Source organism: Phyllostomus discolor, chromosome 2 (genome assembly GCF_004126475.2).
Source record: "Phyllostomus discolor isolate MPI-MPIP mPhyDis1 chromosome 2, mPhyDis1.pri.v3, whole genome shotgun sequence".
NCBI classification, from domain to species: domain Eukaryota; kingdom Metazoa; phylum Chordata; class Mammalia; order Chiroptera; family Phyllostomidae; genus Phyllostomus; species Phyllostomus discolor.
Genome location: NC_040904.2, coordinates 203,826,280 through 203,847,661, shown reverse-complemented (window position 1 = coordinate 203,847,661; position 21,382 = coordinate 203,826,280). Strand labels below are relative to the sequence as shown.

At 44.3% G+C, this 21,382-nt stretch overlaps 1 protein-coding gene across 1 annotated transcript in view; it reads left to right on the top strand.

The window, feature by feature from the left end:
• The window catches only part of ALDH1L2 (aldehyde dehydrogenase 1 family member L2), a 50,090-nt gene that overhangs the window by 502 nt on the left and 28,206 nt on the right, over positions 1 to 21,382 (top strand). Inside the window, exons 2-9 of the mRNA XM_028533328.2 lie at positions 10,245 to 10,389; positions 12,751 to 12,985; positions 14,624 to 14,789; positions 16,490 to 16,591; positions 16,799 to 16,888; positions 18,302 to 18,436; positions 19,824 to 19,949; positions 20,809 to 20,900. Coding sequence (XP_028389129.1) covers positions 10,245 to 10,389; positions 12,751 to 12,985; positions 14,624 to 14,789; positions 16,490 to 16,591; positions 16,799 to 16,888; positions 18,302 to 18,436; positions 19,824 to 19,949; positions 20,809 to 20,900 — 1,091 coding nt within the window. The remainder of the gene's footprint in view (positions 1 to 10,244; positions 10,390 to 12,750; positions 12,986 to 14,623; positions 14,790 to 16,489; positions 16,592 to 16,798; positions 16,889 to 18,301; positions 18,437 to 19,823; positions 19,950 to 20,808; positions 20,901 to 21,382) is intronic.

The window sequence follows — 21,382 nt, the reverse complement described above, 5'->3', positions numbered from 1 at the left end:
TTTCCGTTTCAATCGTGACACCCCTAGCTACGAACTGGAACCAATGTACAGGACCGAGACCATCTCCCGGAGGAGAGTACTATCAAGTCAGCCGGGTCCTCCCCGGCGCCTGAGAGGCTGAGAGGCGTGAGCGCTCCCCACTGACTTGCAGGACCCATTCAGATAGTGCCACTTAGCGCTGGTGTCTGCAAGCTCATTATTCCTGAACTGCCGGCAGCAAGATTTCTGGGATTCCTAGATGCTGCCAGAAGTAGCCACTTTGGAACATTCTTAAACTGTAGCGAAAGACCCGAGCCTTGGCCCTGCCTGGGGCCTTGAAATTCCATCAGCTCCTCCAGAAATGGAATGAGAGCGGACACGTCACATGTGGCGCTGCCTTCGGCATTTTGGAGGCCTCGGGGGAGATACCTCCGTGTATCTAAGCAGACTACAAACAGTTTAGGGAAGAAAAAAACACCCACCCCATTTACAGTAGCGCTTGATGGGAAGTGTGTGTTTGCTGTGTTACAAAAGAATTTGTTTTGTATTGGCCTTTTCTGCCCAAACCACAATTGCATGTGTACACATTTAAATGAAAAATAAAAGGGGGGGGGAAGAAAAACCAAACCCCAACTTGGAGGCTGGGAGAAGTCTTGAGTTGTACCAAGAACGGATCCAAAGCAGCATAAGTGGGAAAGCTTTCACCCCCCCCCCCCGCCCCCAGGAAACCCCAAACAATGTGAGCTCGCTTCACCCCATGTAGTCCGTTGTTATTTGGGGGGAATTTGTCTTTTTAAAAATGAGGAAAAAGAGACCTGCTCTGGCAGGGCTTCTGCTTGCTCTCCTCCGAGGAGCACTGGACTCCTCCTCAGCTTCCTCCTGCCACGTGGCACGTGGGAGTCGGGGTTGGATGTGAAGAGAGCAAGGGGCTGGCGCCAGCCTGTTCCATGGGCCTTCTCTGTCAACACGTTCCACTGAGTTGTCTTTTTCTGTACAGCAGATGAGAGTCTTGAAGAGTGAAAAGATTACACTAGTGGGGTTTACCTAAGACTTGACTAGTGAAAGGCGAACATCCCAGGTGGCAAATAGCATAAACAAAACCATGTGTGTAGGGAAGCCCCCGGCATGGTGAAGGGTCAGAGACCTGGGTCTGACTACACCCCGGGGCGCATGTGGAAGAACCGTGGCGCCTGGCTGGGCAGAAGGCAGGTTCTCCAGTGGCCAAAAGGAGGAGATGGAATAAGTGAAAACTTTGGTGTTTTCTGCTCCATAGAAAATGAGGATCCATCCTTTGGACTGTGTTCTCTTATTATGGTTCAAAATCAAACATGGCTGGTGAGAACGTAAAATGTTACAGCCATTTTGGAAAACTGGCAGTTTTTTTAAATAAAGTTAAATATAAACCTATTTTATGACCCAGCAGTTGCACTTTTAGGTATTAACCCATGAAAACTTTTATTCACACAAAAACCTATTTATGCATGTTTAAGAGGATTTGTTCATAGTCACCAAAAACTTGAAATACCTTCAATGTCCCTCAGGTGGTAACAGGGTAAGCAAACCGTGGTGCTTCCATCCACCGATGGAGCCCTCCCGGGAAAACGGAGAAGAAACGTGGACTACTAATACATACAACGGGGATGGAACTCCAATACGTATGCTAAGTGAGAAGACAGACTCAAAGGGCTGCCTATGGTGTGATTCCATTTATCTGACACTTTGGAACAAGTAAAACAGTGATAGGCAAAAGATCAGTGGTTGTCAGGGGCTGGAGGTGGGGGAAGGATTTGACTACAAAGGGGCATAAAGGGCTTTTAGGGATGATGCACCAGTTTTTTTATCTTGATTGTGATGTGGTTACATAACCATGTGTTTGTCTAAACTGACAGAACTGTACACTCAAAAGGGCATATACTGTATGTAAATTTTACTGTCATCTTGAAAAAAAGAAAAAATCACACAGTGCTTTTTTAGGGGGTATTAAAGCAGAATAAAAAAATATCTCAGAACGGAGCAAAATCCAAGGAGAAAATTAATTATAACATTTCCTGACAGAATTGATTTTTCCATTCTCTGGTTTAAAGAAATGGACTTAGAAATAGTTAATGATTTCAGCTTAGTGGTATGGCTGGATCTTTAAAACTAGTGCAACTATATAGAAATAAAATGCTTTGTCGGTGACTATTTATTCACTGTCTTGCCTGGCTCACTGCTTCTTAATGTCTCCCCATGGTGGGGGTTATTTAACCCTTGTATTTAATTGGCACTCTGTTACGTTGCTTCCTCTGCCACTGTCTGGGATAAGTTTGTGAGCCTGTAGGCTGGGTTCACAGCTTATGAACCCAGGCTGTGGGTTCATAGCCTGGTTCTAGGGCTAGAAGTTACCCTATGAATCAGTTCAAGAGGTTGGACCCTTCTCTGCCTTTTGGAACAAGTACTGGCTTTATACTCTAGTTCCAGCAACCACTTCCTTAACTTATTTCCTTATTGCCTGACCACTGCTTTGGTTTCTATTCTTTTCTGTAGAACCTCTAAATTTAACCTTGAACCATATTAAGTGATGTATGATATAATGAGCACTCTGTCTAATCTTGAGGAAATAATAATAACAGCACTTAATATATACCAGGCATGTGTTATAAATGCTTTACATATATACTCATTTAATCTTTACAACATTTCAATGAGCTAGGTACTATTATTATGTCCACCTTACAGTTAAGGAAACTAAGGCACAGAGACATAACTTTTTCAGAGTCTCACAGCTAAAAAGAATAAAACAAGGAGACTTCTGACCAAGATGGAGGCGTAGATAGACACATTGTGCCTCCTCGCAAAACCAAAGGAAGGACAACAACAATTTAAAAACAAAAAACAACCAGAACTGACAGAAAATCAAACTGTATGGAAGTCTGACAACCAAGTTGTTAAAGAAGACACATTCACCCAAACCCACAGCCAGGTGGAGAGGACTCGAGGCAAGGAGGCGGCTGGTGGACCCAGCGAGGCTGCGGATAGTGGACTGAGGCGTGCAAGGCTGCAGCTGGCTGGCAAGGTAGCAGCTGGCGGACCCATAGAGGTGGCGGATTGCAGACTGGGCAGTCCTACATTCTCACAGGTAAACCGGGAGAAATACCTGGGGAGCAGGATGGACTGCGAAACCTAGGGTCCCAGCACAGGGAAATAAAGCCTCAAACCACTTATTGAAAACACCTGTGGGAGTTGAGGTGCCGGGAGAGACTCCCAGCCTCACAGGAGAGTTCGTTGGAGAGACCCTGTGGGTCCTAGAATGTACACAAGCCCACCCACATGGGAATCAGCACCAGAAAGGCCCAATTTGATTGTGGGAAGCAGGGAAGTGACTGAGATCCAGCAGAGAGTGGAGCAAGTGCCATTGTTCCCTCTCGGACCCCTGCCCCGCAACACAGTGACATGGATGCCCCACCCTGGTGAACACCTAAAGCTCCTCCCCTCACTACTTAACAAGTGTGTCAAGACAAAAAAAAAATGGCCCAAACAAAAGAACAGATCAAAGTTCCAGAAAAAATACAACTAAGAGATGAAGAGATAGCCAACCTATCAGATGCATGGTTCGAAGCACTGGTAATCAGGATGCTCACAGATTTGGCTGAATTTGGAGACAAAGTAGATGAAAAAATGAAGGCTATGCTAAGTGAAATAAAGGGAAATGTCCAGGGAACCAATAGTGATGGGAAGGAAACTGGGACTCAAATCAATGGTGTGGACCAGAAAAAAGAAAGAAACAACCAATCAGAAAAGAACAAAGAAACAAGTATTCAAAAAAATGAGGAAAGGCTTAGGAACCTCCAGGACATCTTGAAACGTTCAACATCTGAATTATAGGGGTACCAGAAGGAGAAGAAGAAGAGCAGTAAATTGAAAACTTACTTGAACAAATAATGAAGGAGAACTTTCCCAATCTGGCAAAGGAAATAGACTTCCAGGAAGTCCAGGAAGCTCAGAGAGTCCCAAAGAAGTTGGGCCCAAGGAAACACACACCAAGGCACATCATAATCACATTACCCAATATTAAAATGAAGGAGAGAATCCTAGAAGCAGCAAGAGAAAAGGAGACACTTACCTACAAAGGAGCTCCCATCAGATTGTCAGCTGATTTCCCAAAAGAGACCTTACGAGCCAAATGGGGCTAGAAAGAAGTATTCCAAGTCAGGAAAGGCAAGGACCTCCATCCAAGATTGCTCTACCCAGCAAAGCTTTCATTTAGAATGGAAGGGCAGATAAAGTGCTTCTCAGATAAGGTCAAGTTAAAGGAGTTCATCATCACCAAACCCTTATTATATGAAATGTTAAAGGGATTTACTAAGGAAAAAAAAGATAAAAAACATGAACAGTAAAATAACAACAAACTCATAATCATTAACCACACCTAAAACAAAAACAAAAGCAAACTAAGCAAACAACTAGAACAGGAACAGAACCACAGAAATGGAGATCACATGGAGGGTTATCAACCCTCCGACTGGGAGGGAGAGAGAGGGGGAAAAGGTACAGAGAATAAGTAGCATAGATGATAGGTAGAAAATAGAAAGTGGGAGGATAAGAATAGTATAGGAAATGTAGAAGCCAAAGAATTTATATGTAATGGACACATGGACATGAACTAAAGGGGGGGAATGTGGGTGGGAGGGAGTGTGCAGGGTGGAGGGGAGTGAAGGGGAGAAATGGGACAACTGTAATAGCATAATCAATAAAATATATTTAAAAAAATAAAACAAGAAATAAATAGTCCTTGCTTTCAGGGAGTTCAGATCAGTGAGACAAATGGTTAAGCTTGTGTTTAGGTAAAGAATGACACCATACACCAGTAAGGCAATACAAATGCAAAATAAAATATTAAAAGACACTCAACCAAACTAGTAGTCAGGGAAATGCAAATTAGAACAAGATATAATTTTTCATTCATCAGGTTGGCAAAAATCAGAGTTTGACAATATTGTGTGTTGACAGGGATAAGTAAACAGTTCTGCAAATACTCTAGAAGCGAGTTAAATACTATCTATTAAAATGTACATTTGAAAATGAGGTGCAATTTCACTTGTAGATATCTAACTGAGAAAACGGTCCCACATGGGCATGGGAAGCATGTACAAGTATGTCCATTGCCATGGTATCTGTAACAATGATGTATTAAAAGCCAAAATGTCCCTCAATGGAGAACTGAGCAAATAAACAGAGACATAGCGACATGATGGAGTACTGTGAAGCAATATTAGAGAATGAATTGTGTATAGTGACAAGGAAAGTGAAGGGACATTACACATAATATGATTTCATTTGTATCATTTTGAAAGACACAAAATACTATTTTGTGTGTATATTTCCACAGATGTAAATGCTAAGAAAGGTCTGTAGGATGCACACCGAACTGTACAATAGTTGTTTCCTCTGTGACGGGGTGAGGGGGCCTGGATTGGGAGTGGTGGTCGTGGGGGATTCCAGCCTTACCTGTGATCATTTCTTTGTATTAAAGAAAATTACGTGTTATGTGTTATATGCGTAATTAAACTTAATTTTCAAATTCTGTGCAATTAGAATACCACAGGTAATTGCTGTGACTGAAGTCTTGCCTCTCCAGCAGGGACCAGAGTCCGGCTCTGGACTGGAGTCTGCCTCTCTCTGCGCTCAAAGTCTTGGAAGTGGTCTCCGTCACTAGTCCCACCCACGTGCTCCTGCCATTCTGCAGGTGTCGGCCACCCCCACCTGGCCTTGCTTGCTAATGGTCCCTGTGTTGCTATCCCTCTTAGAAAAACCGTTTACCCTTTTTAGGATGCAAAAAGGAAAAAATGTTGGCCAGATAGCCAAGAAGATCCTCATTAATATGTTCATTATATGATTATGCAATAAGAAAATGAAGTTGCACAAGTTTGGCATTTATAGTGGTATCTTGAATCTTGTTTGAATCTTGCAAATTCACCTCTGTGTAAAGTGTAATTTGTTGCTTCTGACTGTTAGTATAAAAGTTGGTTATAAGGTAACAAGGGCTTTTACACTGTTCCAAACTACATCCTGTGAAGGTGAGTTATTAGGTCAACTTTTATATTCTTTGTTTATCTGCTCAGTTCTCAAACACAAGGTGGGTGCCCACTGGAAGCTAGTTCCTGCCGCCTGTGAGTGTCTGTTAACATAGAAATAAGACTGTACCACTCTCCTGCTTAAAGCAGTTCGATGGATAGCATTGTCTTCACAATAAGGTCCAAATTATTTGACATAGACAAAGCCCTTCATAATAAGTCTCTTGCCTCTCCCTGGAGTGTAAATTGTTGTCATTCCCCTGACTTCCCGTACTGGATCGCTTTGTTCACTCGTTCCTTAGCAAACGCTGTTCCTTCTGCCTGGAGTTCCTCCAGCACCTCCCCAGACCCCACCCTTCTCTTGGCCAACTCCCAAGCTGAGTCATCTGTGACTCAGCTAAGCAGTTTTCTTTGGGTGCCTTCCCGTTTGGGCCCCAGAACTGGGATACCAGTAGGCCCTTTCCTTGTGTGTCCTCCCTATGAACTGATGAACTTCTGGAGGCAGGGATCACATCTTCTTTTGTATCTTTAATGCAAGGGTCCCAAAGAAAAGTGCCAACAGAGGCCAAACAGGTAAGGCCAATGAAGGCCTTGAGCTGGATGGAGTGGAGACCATGCCCCGAGCAAAGGGCACCCACCGCTCAGCTCCAGCTCACTGTTGCTGTGTGGAACATAGACCAGGGTTGACAATCCTCCTTGTTTTTTTCTTTTTTTAAAAGATTTTATTTATTTATTTTTAGAGAGGGAAGGGAGAGAGAAAGAGAGAGAGAGAGAAAAAACATCAATGTGCAGTTGCTGGGGGGCCATGGCCTGCAACCCAGGCATATACCCTGACTGGGAATCGAACCTGTGACACTTTGGTTCGCAGCCCAAGCTCAAGCCACTGAGCCACGCCAGCCAGGGCTTGACAATCCTCCTTTTAAGGAGGAATCAGAAATTCAGTTTGCTAATGGGAATCCTCCTTATTCTTTTATATATGCTCTGTGGGGCCAAAACAAAAACAAAAACAAAAAACCCCACACTCACCTGAAATGCAGCCTCCACCCTGCACGGTGCCCCAACCACAGCAAATGCTCAAAAGATGCCTGTTGAACACATATATCTCATGCAGTGTCGGGCCTGGCCTGGGTCCCATGTGCTCAGTGTTCCAGTAAGTGTTAGGCATGTCTCTGTCTCAGGAAAACTTACTCTCTTTTACTTTTTTTTTGTGGAAAGATCCTTCACGTGATACTCAGTTTCACAATTCTTAATGTGGCTAGCTTTGGTCTCATGGTTTACACCCTGCTCACATGGTTCTAGTAGGGTAGCATGTACTTCACAGAAGGGTTTTTAGATTGGGGCAAACTCTTAACATGATGCCTTGAAGTTTTCTACAAAAGACTATGGTTTTTTTTAAGTTACTATTATTTTATTTTTTATCCTTGGAGCATAATCAGAGTTGAAGAATTCCACCAGAGTTTGGATAACCTGGGAATATAACTGCTTATTTAAAAACAAAAGCTCTGTTCCCTGCAAAAGCCTCTTCTCATGCAGAAGGTTATCTCCTGGGAACCCAGGGGTACTAGCCTGTCACCTAATATTTCTACCCCTTCTAACTCCCCAGGGTAGAATCTTTTCTTGTAGTGGGCAGACACACAGCCTCCACAAAGCAGAGATTCTCAGACCCTGTGTGCCTATGAGTCGATGGACAGCTTGTTTAAATGCACATTCCTGGGCCTGAACATCTGACTCCCATAGATCAGGGTGGGGCCCAGGAATCCACATTTTTGAAAAATTATTTTTTTATCCTAACCCCAGGATATGCTTATTGATTTTAGAGAGAGGGAAAGGAATGGAGAAAGAGGAGAGAAACATCAATGTGAGAAAGCAACATCATTTGGTTGCCTTCCGTTTGTGCTTCGACCTGGGACCAAACCCATGACCTAGGCATGTGCCCTGTGCGGGAATCAAACCTGCAACCTTTTGGTTTGCAGGATGATGCCCAACCAATTGAGCCACACCAGCCTGGGCAGGAATCCACATTTTTAACATGCCTTTCCAGCAGATTCTCAGACACTGGCAGTCTTCAGATAATACTTGGAGAAAAAAGACCAAGGTGAAATACCTCAGTCATGCTAACTCATCATTGACACACTTAAAATCTGAAAATTTCTCCAGTTAGAAACTCACCTTGGTAACTTCAGCTTTAGCACTAAACTCAGAAAGTGTTTTCAAGAATGTAGTGTTTCCAAAGACACTGACACCGTTTCCCACGACGCTGACTTTCTGGAGGGGTGCTGAATCTGCATTTGACTCCAGCTAATTGGATGACAGCTGACATTTGAGTCAGCTCAGCCTCTTGGCTCCTGTGTTTTAATGGAAGTATTGTAGCCATCTCAAAATATCTGGCATTGGTATTGGTAGGAGGTAAAGCCAAATTTTGTTAAGATAGCCAACATGTAAATTCTATGTCAAGCCACAGCATTAATTGTAGGATTTGAAGACCGAGTGTTTACAGAACATTCATATTTTTTGATGAGAAAAAATGAAATAGTCACATTTTCTGTAGGCAAATTGTACTGTTGTTACAGAGTTAATGGGTTTGCTTTTGGGTATCTGTTATATGTTGGAGGTCTCTAGGCTCTTTTGGGGTAGAAACTCCGCTGGCTCTGGGAAAGGAGTTTTAAACTAAAACCTTAATTGTATAATTATCAGCTCAATTACAGCGAACGTGTGAGCCATATGCTTTTAAGTTCATGCCTAAGAAGAGATGCTATCCACACCCTCAATAAGGTGGGAAATAAGAAAGTTACGTTTCTTCATAATCCCATGTTCACAGTGAGGGTTTACTGATTTAGAATCGCATTGTTGAGGGGGAAAAAATTCTGCATCCAGACCCCGTGGAAACATATTCTAACCAGAAGAAGTAAAAGGCAAAAAAAGCTCTGGGGGCCGAGGTTGGTCTGTTGCCGCAGGGGGAGAGCCTGGAAAGGCATGACTCTCTGGTTAGCGCCTTCTCTTGGCTCACAGTCCTGCTTCTCGCCCGCTCACCTGATGGCTTTCACCACCTGCCAATAAGCTCTGTGGAAAGGCCCCATTTGGGGAGAATTTACAGAAGGCATAATTGCGTAAAGGCAGTCCTTAAAGACCCTAACCCCTATAGTACCACTCTGATCTCTGTGGTGTTTGTGTTTCTTGATAATCACTGTAATTTTGTGCATCAGCATTAATCTTCTAAGAAGGAGATGGAAGAGGTGGGTGATGAGAGCTCATTTTCATTATTTCATTATATTAAAGGGCGTACATGAGCTTCGGAGTCAGACAGGCCTAGGCTCAATTTCAGCTGTCCTCCTTTCTGCCAGCACGACCTTGGGGCCATACTTGACATTTCTAAGCCTTGGTTTCTTCATTAATAAAATGGTATGAAATGGGGGGATAATAACAGGATAGTTGTGTGGATCAAATGAAATAAAATGATGTACAGGCCTCAATTTCTCATCTGAAGTGTGTGGAGCCAAATGTATTTTAGGGTTTAGAAATATTCACATTTAACCCCGGCTGGCATAGCTCAGTGGATTGAGCGCGGGCTGCGAACCAAAGTGTCGCAGGTTCGATTCCCAGTCAGGGCACGTACCTGGGTTGCAGGCTACGGCCCCCAGCAACCGCACATTGATGTTTCTCTCTCTCTTTCTCCCTCCTTTCCCTCTCTAAAAATAAATAAATAAAATCTTTAAAAAAAAGACTTGTCTAAAAAGAAAAAGAAATATTCACATTTAGTTAGTATGGTACACAGATAGTTCATTGCATACACTTCACAGCAGGGACTGCGACAGTATCTGTAACCAAATACATTAATTTTTCTGCAGCGGAACATGAATATACATATAATCTTTATAAATATTATAAAGGCTACACATAGCATTATGTCAGCTCAAGTCATGTTTAAAGCCGAATTAGTTTGTGCAAACTTACAAGAAACCTGTAAGGCCTATAAAGAATGTTTCATTAGATCCATCCATGTCTTGAGGCCAAATGAGTTGGATCCACTTGCCAAGGATTTTGGAACTCTGGGCTTAGTGTAGTCTGGGTTCAGTGTATGTCAGTAAAAATTTACTTTAGATCTTTGAGCTTTTGGTCACCCTCAGGTCATCTTGAGTGATTGATAAAAGAATGCATATTATCCACCTGTCTTCTCTTCATGCTAACATCATTCATTGTTGAATTATTTCACAGGTTTATTTCAAAAACAAGCTGAAGTTGGCCCTGATTGGTCAGAGTCTCTTTGGACAAGAAGTCTACCGCCACCTCTGCAAAGAGGGCCATCGCGTGGTGGGGGTGTTCACAGTTCCAGACAAGGACGGAAAGGCCGACCCCCTGGGTGAGTGTATCCTGGAACGGCTGGATCAAAGACTCCGAACCAGCCTTCCAACTCTTCAGCCTGGAGTCCAGCTCAGACCCCTTATTCCTCATGAGCATTTCTGTCCTTCCACTTGCTTGCCACCAGCCCTGAAGACCCAAACTGCATGCCTCCCTTCTCGGCTCTGCTCCACCCACAGGACCTATCGAAGGTCTTGCCAGGCCAAGTCTGTTGGCATGGTCGATAGAGAGTCAGAAATTCTCCTCTGTGGGCTCCAAGGTGAAGGGGCAGGTCCCTGTTGTATTAAGAGTTGCTCCATTTGTCTCCATGGTGCTCCTCAGGTCCATCAGAGGAATTTCTGGGCACGTGTTTTTCCTCAGTTATACTCGTGACTTTTCAAAGAGTAATATCTAATGCAGAGGTGCCAATAGGAATAAAGGGGAGGCCACCCCCAATCATATATATGGGTGTGGGGCATAAAAGAATGCATTTATCTCAGGACAAATTATAGCCGGGCTGCTTGGTGATTAAGGTAGACAGGGAAGACAGCCATCCTTAGCGCAAACCTGCCATGTGACTCTGATTTGCATGCTGTATAGTTATGTCAAGAAAGGGTGCAAGACACAGAGATGAAAACTGTCTACAAATAATAGAGGTCAGGAACAGGATTAGCGTCTAAAAATCTTGGCTTATGACTCAGATCTCCGTGAATCACTGGTATGATGCAACACACTGGTAGGAAAACAGTGTAACCATAACCCTAAAATCTTACTTTTTTTGGGGGAGAGAAGCACCTCTGGAGTATATCCTAATTCTTGTTACTGCCTTTAAAAATATCATATTTTAATATAATTTTTCAAGAGTCAAGCTAAGGAAAAGTTGGGCCAACAGCCCATATGCCCATGGAGTCAGTGAATAGTGATGATTGGATGAAGAGAAGGAAAGGGAACCAAAAAAAATGTAGGTTAAAAAGCCTAACATGCTTACGGATGGAAAATAAATATAGTCCATCTTTTAGGGAATGGAGTTAGTAAAAATGGCATTTTATTATGGAAAAATGCGCTTGTGCTGTCTGCCCTTGGGAGGGCAGTTCCGTGCCACACAGAAGTGGGATGGAGTCATCCCACGTACAAGGGACGTTTTCCTCGGGAGGGAGCCTCGGATCTGCTCCCGTCTGGCTGAACCCCTGCAGGGAGCACGTGTTCTTCGGTCTTGGTCTCTCTCCTCCTGTAACTACTCTGATGGGTGAACTCGGGAGGAGGAACTAGACAGGCTCAGCTCAGCTCCTTTCTCTCTTTATCCTTTGGATGGACCTGCCTGTTTGGCGGGGAGAGTACGTTCTTATTTACAGTTTGCCCTGTGATTGAAGGAACTCCCCTCAAGAAATAGGAATGAGAATAAACGTGAGGTTTTCCAACTGTGCCAGAGGCTGAATATACTTAATTTGGGTGGTGCTGTGTTGGCACCTGGCTTCACATCTGAAAAACATGAAAATATTCTTTAATTGGCTGGATCAGTAATAGGGGTACACATTTTGACCAATGAAAAATAAGTTTCAGTTAAAATCTCAAAATGTTATCTACCCACAAATGTTTGAGTTCAAATGTTATACTTTAAATATGTAGATAAAAATCGTATTAGAAAAAGGAACGGTTGATGTGGACCCTGGCTTGTGGGATCGGCGGTGTTATGGATGAGACGAGACAAATTCGCACGGACTACCGAGTCCTGTGGAAGAAAAGGGATGGTGCGGCCACTCTCTCAAGGGGAGAGCGCCCAACCCTTGCCTGGACAGGCTTTTATTGCTTCTCTGGGTACATTACATGGAGGGGAGTCCTCATTTACTATGCATAGGTTCACTGCAGGGGATTACCTTTTACAGATAACAAAGGAAAGAATGTTGCTAATTACTTCAAAGAGAAGGATGTTGCAGACCAAGGGGGAAAAGTGGTTGAACCGGTCACACTCCATACTTGGGAGGTTTAGCACAGACTTTAGGAAGTTGCAGTAAGCCCTTGCTGCCTCAATTTAGGGTGAGGGAGTTTTAGCAAAAGCAAGTCTCATAGCAGCCTAGGTACAATGCAGGCCTGATCTCCACAGGAAAACCTCTCCATGGGTGTGGGTCCTGTGCATCAGACCCTGCTTTCCACTGGCCTTTCCAAGTGGGAGCTGGGCCCACGCCACGCAGAATGGTCTCCTATAAATGGTTCCTGGTTAAATTGTAGCAGATCAAATCCTGATCAGAATCTAACTTGTTCTTCACCATGCTTTATTTATAAATATTTCACAGAGCTATAAAATTACCATGTGTCAATCCATGGCAATATAAAAATGATGGCTAAAATTCTTTTTAATGAAAACAATCCTCTCTTCCACGCTCAGCTTTGGCTGCAGAGAAAAATGGCACTCCTGTGTTCAAGTTCCCTCGATGGAGAGTCAAGGGCAAGACCGTAAAGGAGGTGGCAGAGGCCTACCGATCCGTGGGTGCCGAGCTCAACGTGCTTCCTTTCTGCACGCAGTTCATCCCCATGGATGTCATTGACCACCCAAAGCACGGCTCCATCATCTATCACCCGTCCATCCTCCCCAGGCACAGGGGGGCCTCCGCTATCAACTGGTGAGTTTTTTTTTTAAATAACAGAGAAGATGGGCCTGTTTCTCTTGCCCGTAATCTTTCTGCGTGGTACCTAGGTGATCAGGAAGCTAGGTGTGCTTGAGCAGTTGTGAGGTCCTGCATGATTGCTACTGCATGACCTCCCCTGAGAGTTAGAGGTTCTGAATAGGACAAAATAGCATTTCCCAAGACTAGTCTGTAACTAGGTTATAAGAATTGATCGTAACTAGGTATTCAGCAAACAAAGGTTCTATGGTCAGACAACCTTGGTTTATGCTGGATTTCTTTACTACAGGACTTATCACATCTTTTAATGTGTGCTTTAATGTTATTAGTATCAGAATCTCCAGGAGGAAATGAGTACAGCGTTCCCAAACTTATTCTATTATAGACCTTTTTTTTTGCCATGGAACATCTCAAGTACATTTCAGGAAATGCTGAGTTACCTGAAATTCTCTTCTTTGCTGTCTGTCTTCCCCCGTTCAACTTTAAGCTTCTGTATTTCCCAGTAGCAAGAACAATGCCCGGGATACTCTAGGTACCCGGTACCATAGGTGTGCTGTGCTGTGGGTTGAGGTGGGCCTTTCCCACCTTCTTTACCTTCTCCCCTTCACCTGCACATCTCCCAGATAGCGCCCAGTGTCAGGTTATTGACTAGGCAGAAAATCTACGCCTAGTTTCAGTGAGAAGAACATTTCATTGAATTTAAAATCTGATTACATAAATTGATTTCATTTTCTCTTTAAATAGCGCTGTAGGGCATATCTTTGTACTTAAACTTGTATTTCTTTCATTTTACGTTGCTTCTACATGCAGAATCATTGAGTCAAAGTGTATGGATGTTTTCAAGGATCTTGATAACAATGCCAATTAATTTCTGAAAAGTGTGATTAATTGGTTGATTGATTTAGGTCTAACTGATTGCTCAGAGAAGTAAAGATTTAGATCATGAGCATGGCTGATCTACCACTTCATGCTCTGTGCATGTCAACCTGCTCTGTGATATGTTTTGATATGTATTTGTCCACATGTCCAGCTTATTGTATGTATTATAAGCTCCCACACAGCCAGCATTTTCTTTTAGGTTAAGTTTCATAGAGCCCAAAATACAAACAGTTGAAATAATTAACCACATTTTACTACAATTTATGCAACCAATATAGAGCTACTTCTAACTCTAAATGATGCTTATACCTGAGCTACATACCTTAAATTAATAATCAGTTCTCCTCTTCATGCTACCGTGAGTACCCTCAGTTCTATCTTCTAATACCTTACTTTGCCTAATAGAGGGTCAAGTCCCATGTAACAGTTTGGATACGGGTGGGTAAAATTACTTGAACTCCGACATCAGGCAGTCAGTGAGTGGAAGGGATGATGGGCTCCAATGCCTTTTTGGGTAGACTATACATCAGTAGTGTGTGTTAACAAGACCGCAGATACATGGATGCATAGAACAGCAGCACCATTAAATATGGCTTTTATGAGTGCTGACATCTCCTGGCTCTACTATTAATTTCTCACAGTAGCTTCACTCACCATCAACTCTCCACCGTTACTACCTTGTACTCGATCACTAATTCCTCATTTTATGATACAGTGAACCAACATTTTAAGGTGAAACTCTTTTTTTCTTTGCAGGACTCTGATTATGGGAGATAAGAAAGCTGGGTTTTCTGTGTTCTGGGCTGATGACGGTTTAGACACCGGACCCATCCTCCTTCAGCGGTCGTGTGATGTCGGCCCCAATGACACAGTGGATGCACTTTATAATCGATTTCTTTTTCCCGAGGGAATCAAGGCCGTGGTCAGTATATGTATGCCATCAAGGATTTAGTAAACCTTTCAGGTTTTGAAGATGTTTTTCTTTTATTGAAAATTCGCTCATCTGAATTTTTTACTAAGAATACCAATCGGACCAACAAAATTTGATTTTATATTTACCAGTAGGATGGTATACTTAGGGTGGAAATCTGAACTTTACAATGTCTCGTCTGTGAAGCTGACTGGGTCTTCCAGAGTAATGATCAAATGGATAATCAGCCATCAAACTGCTTTAATTGTTTTCCCACATCCTTGAATCTCCAACCCTGTTTATAGCGACTAACTGTGAACAAGTGTAGAGGATCTTAAGGAGCTTTGCTATGTATCAATGATTTGGACTTCCTCCAGACGTATTTGAAATCAGTCGGTGTAACGAGGTGAAATCTGGCACTGCTCTGTTTGTTCAGAGGCGCTCTGGGTAGAGAGCTCCGAGCCTGTACGCCACACAGTAAAACTGTATTAGCCTGGAGAAGTATGGAAAGGCAATGTTACTGTCACTGAGTGCTTCCCAGAGTTCGCTGTGGCAGGAGTGGCAACACAGAGAGGGACAGTGGCGGCATGTGAAGCAGCAGCCTTTGGTTTCGGAGGGAGGAGCATGATTTTTTTTGTCCCATTCAATGATTTAATGACACCACAGTTATCATTCTGCCACGTTTTTGTTGTGTGACAATAGGCAGGTCACCTTAGCCTCTTTAGCTGTGGTTTCCTTGCCTATAAAATGTAGGTAATACCACCCGATTGACAGCTGTGAAACTTAAATGGCATTTGTGTAAAGCACCTGGCACATAGTAGGTGCTCAGAAATGATAGCTCTGATCAAAATAGTATTATGTATGTTTGGTGGCATTTGCTCAAACCTGGTTCCTGTACCTCAGCCCAGATGATATCACAGCTACAAGCAGGTAGGATGGATGAGCTATAAGCTTGCCCTGGCTCCCGGGTAGCTCTGTTCATGTGCTCTTGGGAAGGTTGGTCAGCAGCTGTGGTGCTCAGAGGAATCTGAGAAGTTGAGCTCTCATAGGCCTCCCAGTGAAGGAGAGTGGCCCTCAACTCAAGGCAAATGTGAATACGGCACAGAAGAGAATGCAGCACACATCCCAGAGGCGATCGGACCCATGGGTAGATACTAACTTGTTAACATTTCAGGTGTCCTGAGCTAGAAAGCAACTTGAATTGCTTACATATAACAATGTGTCCTTGACTACACTCATCATGATGAGCAGAGATAACCCATAACGACTTATCTTACAATTATATTCTTGAAATTTCCACAGACTCACCAAGGGGAGGTTGACATTTGTTTCAACAAAGAAGCACACACAGGCTCGATATCAGCAGTAGACAGGCTTGGGTGCAGTCTTTCTTCTGACACCTACAAGCTGTCTCTGCGATCTTGAGCTAGTTGCTTACCTTGTCTAATCCTCAATTTCTTCACCTGTGAGACAGAAATAATAATATCCACCTTGCAGGATTGGTGTGATGTTGCAAGGGCATTTCACCTGAAGTAGCTACCACACTGCCTGGCACGTAGATGGATCTGAAGAAATGGTAGTTGGTTATTATCACAGTCTGACTCTCTGGACAGATTTATGTGTAGTAATTCTGTAGAGCGGAAACTCCAGTTAAATGGGTCTTGCCACTGTTGCCCATTGGGCTGTAACACAGGTAACATTTCTGGTTCTAGGTGGAAGCTGTTCAACTCATAGCCGATGGAAAAGCTCCTCGGATTCCCCAGCCGGAAGAAGGGGCAACATATGAAGGTATCCAGAAGAAGGAAAATGCTGAGGTATTTATACAGACTCAATAACACGGTTCAAACTTCGTGGCTCTCCACCTTCAAAGGGGTTCCCAATGTACCGTATTCTGGCCCAAAGGTAGATCTCCAAGCCAGCTGGCCCCACCCCGCCCACTTGTCCTGATGGACAGAAATGTTTCCATTGCCTTTGACGCTGTCAGCATTGGGAGGTTCAGCGTGTGCTTTGTGCTTTCCTAGATTTCTTGGGATCAGTCTGCTGAAGTCTTACATAACTGGATCCGAGGCCATGACAAAGTCCCTGGAGCTTGGACAGAGATAAATGGACAGGTGTGTTCTAAGGACCTTTTTTTTTTTTTCATGTTACCACTGTAAGAGGTATTACACATAAATCTAGGTTTTCCGTGGTCTTCCCTTGGTCATGAGGGTCTGTGATTCTAGGCGCATGTGACCTGTTACGAGGAAACACCCCTTTCTTTACTCAGCCACAGAGAGCATTCGGTGGGGCTGAGCGTCCATCCTCTCGGTTCCAACGATGCCCTGCCCACCTCTGACGTGGCACTTTATACATTGTGTCTCTTTATTTATCTACCCCTCCTCCTCGACTAAACCATGAATCTTTTTTTTAAGATTTTATTTATTTATTTTTAGAGAGGGAAGGGAGGAAGAAAGAGAGAGAGAAACATCAATGTGCAGTTGCTGGGGGCCGTGGCCAGCAACCCAGGCATGTGCCCTGACTGGGAATTGAACCTGCAATGCTTTGGTTCGCAGCCCGAGCTCAATCCACTGAGCTACGTCAGCCAGGGCTAAACCATGAATCTTTTAGGAGTAAAGGCTTCTACTTGTCCTGATGATCACAGCACTTCAGCAGGGTTCTTAGTGCTGACATGACAATGAGGTGCCCGCATGAGGTCCCCTAAGACTATGTGGGATCCGCGAGGACCAAGGGAGGAGGTTTAGTGTAGTGGTGAAGAGTGTGGGGTCTGAAGCCAGAAAGCTTCCGGTAAAATTCTGACTCTGCCACTATTTATTGTGTAACCTGGGGCATGTCACTTAACCATCGGGTGCCTCGTGTCCTCATTGTAAAATGGAGCTAATAATAGCGCCTCCTTTACAGGTCATGGGTCATGTGACCATTTAATGAGTTAGCACACGTCAATTCATGTAAGCGCTTGGTCCCTGCCATAAGCATTCACTGGGCATTAACTATCGCAGTGCTCGAGAAATGAGAGCGGATGGTCATGGAATTATGACAACAAATCAGTTGGTGTCGAGTTCTCTTGGTTGCAGTCTAGATCCAGTCCTGTTTCCATGAACTGACCCGCAAAGCACCCTGAACTCTCATTAACACTCCCACTGTGTTGGAATAGTCTGTGTCTGACTCTGCACCCACCCTCACTGACCACCACACCCCCAGCACCGCCACTCCCCTCAAAACCCCACCTTCAGCCTGCAGCATCCATGAGAGCTTCTTATGCACCTTTGTATCAATGTGAATAAACTGGAAACATATACTCGCGTTGCCTGGATGTGGGGCATTTGTGGGGTTCTTCAGTCACACGGCTGCAGACCACCTCTTGCTTGGTGCCCCTTCTGCAGGTGTTTGATTCAGTCCCTCACACTGGGGTGTCTCGGTTTTATCATAAACGATAATCCCAGCTCTTCTGGAGCGAGTGCCGCCTGTACATCCCGTTCAGAGGTGTAACTTCCTCACTTCACACTTGGGTTTGCTCTCTCTGTTAGAGGGTCACGTTCTACGGCTCATCACTACTGCGTAGTGCCGTGCCGCCCGGAGAACCGCTGGAAATTAAAGGTGCCAAGAAGCCTGGTGTTGTTACCAAAAACGGACTTGTTCTTTTTGGTAACGATGGAAAAGCAGTGAGTATTCCACATGGCTGCCTATAAAATACCTTTTTGGGGTTTCCTTCCTAACCCAAGCTATTAAGGGACTATCTTTCACAAGGTAATCTGGCTTTGCAGGGGGATGCGGGAGGCTCAAGATATCTGTGCCCCGTTTTTCTCTGGGGATGAGCTGGCTCCGTGTGCCTGGATGAGAACAAGGCTCCCCAGGATGGGCCCTAAGGACCTGCACCCCTCTGCTTTGCGATACAGTAGAAAGAGCTTGGGGTGTAATCAGGAAACAGGATGTGAATCCCTACTCTGCCACGTACTGGTTGTGGCCAGGATGCTTCTCCCCTTTGGGTCTCAGTTTTCCCAGTTATAAAGCAGAGAGAGCAATCCCATCTGTCTGCCTTCCCACTGCTGGAGTCCGGGAGCATCCAAAGAGACAGACGTGGTCCTCCTTAGGTGCACCGTGCCTTTGCCTCTCAGGCAGGGGCCCACCCACACCCCTGTGCCTGGGAGTGAGGGCTCTGGTGGGCTCTGGCGGGCTCTGGGCAGCTCCCCTGTGGAGAGAGCAGAAGGGAATTTGCCACATTACAGACACTCTCTGCCAGCGTGCAGGACAGGTCAGTTATTAAGCTTGTAGGCTCCAGAGTCCAGCTAGTTCTGGGTTTGTAACCCCAGCTCTGTTACTTATTAGCTGTGCGGCATTGGGCAAATTACTTAAACTCATTAACCTCGTGTCCCCATCAGTAGAATGGGTGTAATAGTGGTGCTTGCCTCCATCAGAATTTATGGCATTAAATGAGATGCTTCAGCACATAGTTAGCACTGTGCAAGCTAGCTCGAGGGTTCAGAGGATGGCAGTGGTGGTAGTTATAGTAGGTTTTAGTCCAAACACCTACATCACATGTCAGTTCTCCAGGGGCTTATTGTCCGTTTTGAGATGTATCTACACAGATCTACACAGACTTAACTGTCCGTCTTCTTTCTGCTGCCATTATTTTATTTTGAGTTTTTTTTTAAAGATTTTATTTATTTACTTTTCAAGAGAGGGAAAGGGAGGGAGAGAAACAACAGAGGGTGAGAGATGCATGGATCAGTTGCTTTTCACATTCCCCCAAATGGAGACCTGGCCCACAACCCAGGCAAATGCCCTGACTGGGAATCGAACCAGTAACCTTTTGGTTTGCAGGCCAGGGCTCAATCCGCTGAGCCACACCAGCCAGGGCTTTGCTGCCATTATTAAAATACTGCTTCAGTCCTTTTACACATAATGGCAAGTGGTCCTCATCCATATGTTTGCATTTGCCAAATAATCTACTCCTTATATACCATGTATAGATGACGTCTTCTCCCACCATCTTCACTTTGAACTCTACGAATCCTCAATTCTTCTCCTTATTTTGCTGCTATCTTGTAGCTGATGGTGAGAAATCTGCAGTTTGAGGATGGACGAATGATCCCTGCCTCTCAGTACTTTTCAGCGGGTGAGACATCCGTGGTAGAACTCACAGCCGAAGAGGTGAAGGTGGCGGAGACCATCAAGGTGAGCATGTGATGTCCTTACTAACTTCTCTTCCCTTGAAAAGCTGCAGCATTTTTTGTACGTGGTACCATCAGGACTCGAAGTAGTGGAGATGGAATTTTATTTCCTTTTTCTTGTATTAGCTACAATAAGAAACCATCCCAAACATTTATACGTAATATATTTTTTACTCACATAAATAACCCAAGGCGGTTTTAGGTCAGCGTGGGGATTCGGGGTAAAGCTGGAACAAGAGGGTTAGGGGTGGAGTCCTTCAGAGACTCGGGCTCTGCTATCTTCAAGGTCACCCTGGGGGTCACCTCCATTCCAGACAACCGAGAAGGGCAAAGAGCACAGAGAACTGTGTGAGGGAAGGTTTCCAAGGGCCCAGACTGGAAAGCAGGTCACTTCCGCTCATATTCATTAGCTAGATGACGGGGGGGGGGGGGGGGGGGGGGGGGGGGGGGGGGGGGTTTGTATGTTTGTTTGTTTGTTTTTAGAATTTATTTATTTATTTCTAGAGAGAGGGGAAGGGAGAGAGAAAGAGAGGGAAAGAAACAGCAAAATGAGAAAGAAACATCGATCCATTGTTTCCTCATACACTTTCCAACCTGGACCTGAACCTGCAGCCCAGGCGCATGCCTTGACCGGGAATTGAACCGGCAACCTTTCGCTTTGTGGGATGGTGACCAACCAACTGCTCCCCACAGGTCGAGGCTGGATAACAGTCTTATGGCTGCATGTAACTTGAGGAGATGCTGAGAAATGTAGTCGAGCCATGTGTCCAAAACGAAGAAGAAATAGGTTTGGTGAGGAGCTAGCCGGTCTCTGCCAGGGTTCTACGTGGATCATCCCCCTAACAGTTACCTGTTTCGTGCAGGTCATCTGGGCTGGAATCTTAAGCAACATCCCTGTTATTGAAGACTCAACAGACTTCTTTAAATCTGGAGCGAGCTCAATGGATGTGGTCAGGTAGAACCCCCACCGCATTCACTCACGCCCCTCCACTGGGGATTCTGACTGTGACTTTGAAAATTAAATCCAAATCCTTTGTTCTGGATGTTATTACTTTATCGTACCCGTCTGCTGTATTTCTCTTTATCTTTTTTGGTCTGTTTGTTTCCAGGATCAAACACATATATTTGTTCCCTCCGCTTTGTTGCTTACCAGGAATTGTTTTCATATCTCCTATATTCTCAGAAAAGCACCCCTTCTAATTGTTTGTTTCCCTTAAAAGTTTGTCTGCATATTTCTTAGCTGATTTTCCTCCAATATGACATTGGAATTGGGATGCTTCAATCAGGAACTTCCTACATAGTCTGATCCAGAAAGATCCCTGACCTTGATTACACTTCCCACCAAAACCTTTTTTTCTTGTTCCCCCAAAGTGCCCAGTAAGATATATCTAGAATGAGGAATGTCAGGCTACTGGTGAGAACAAGAATCAATCCTAT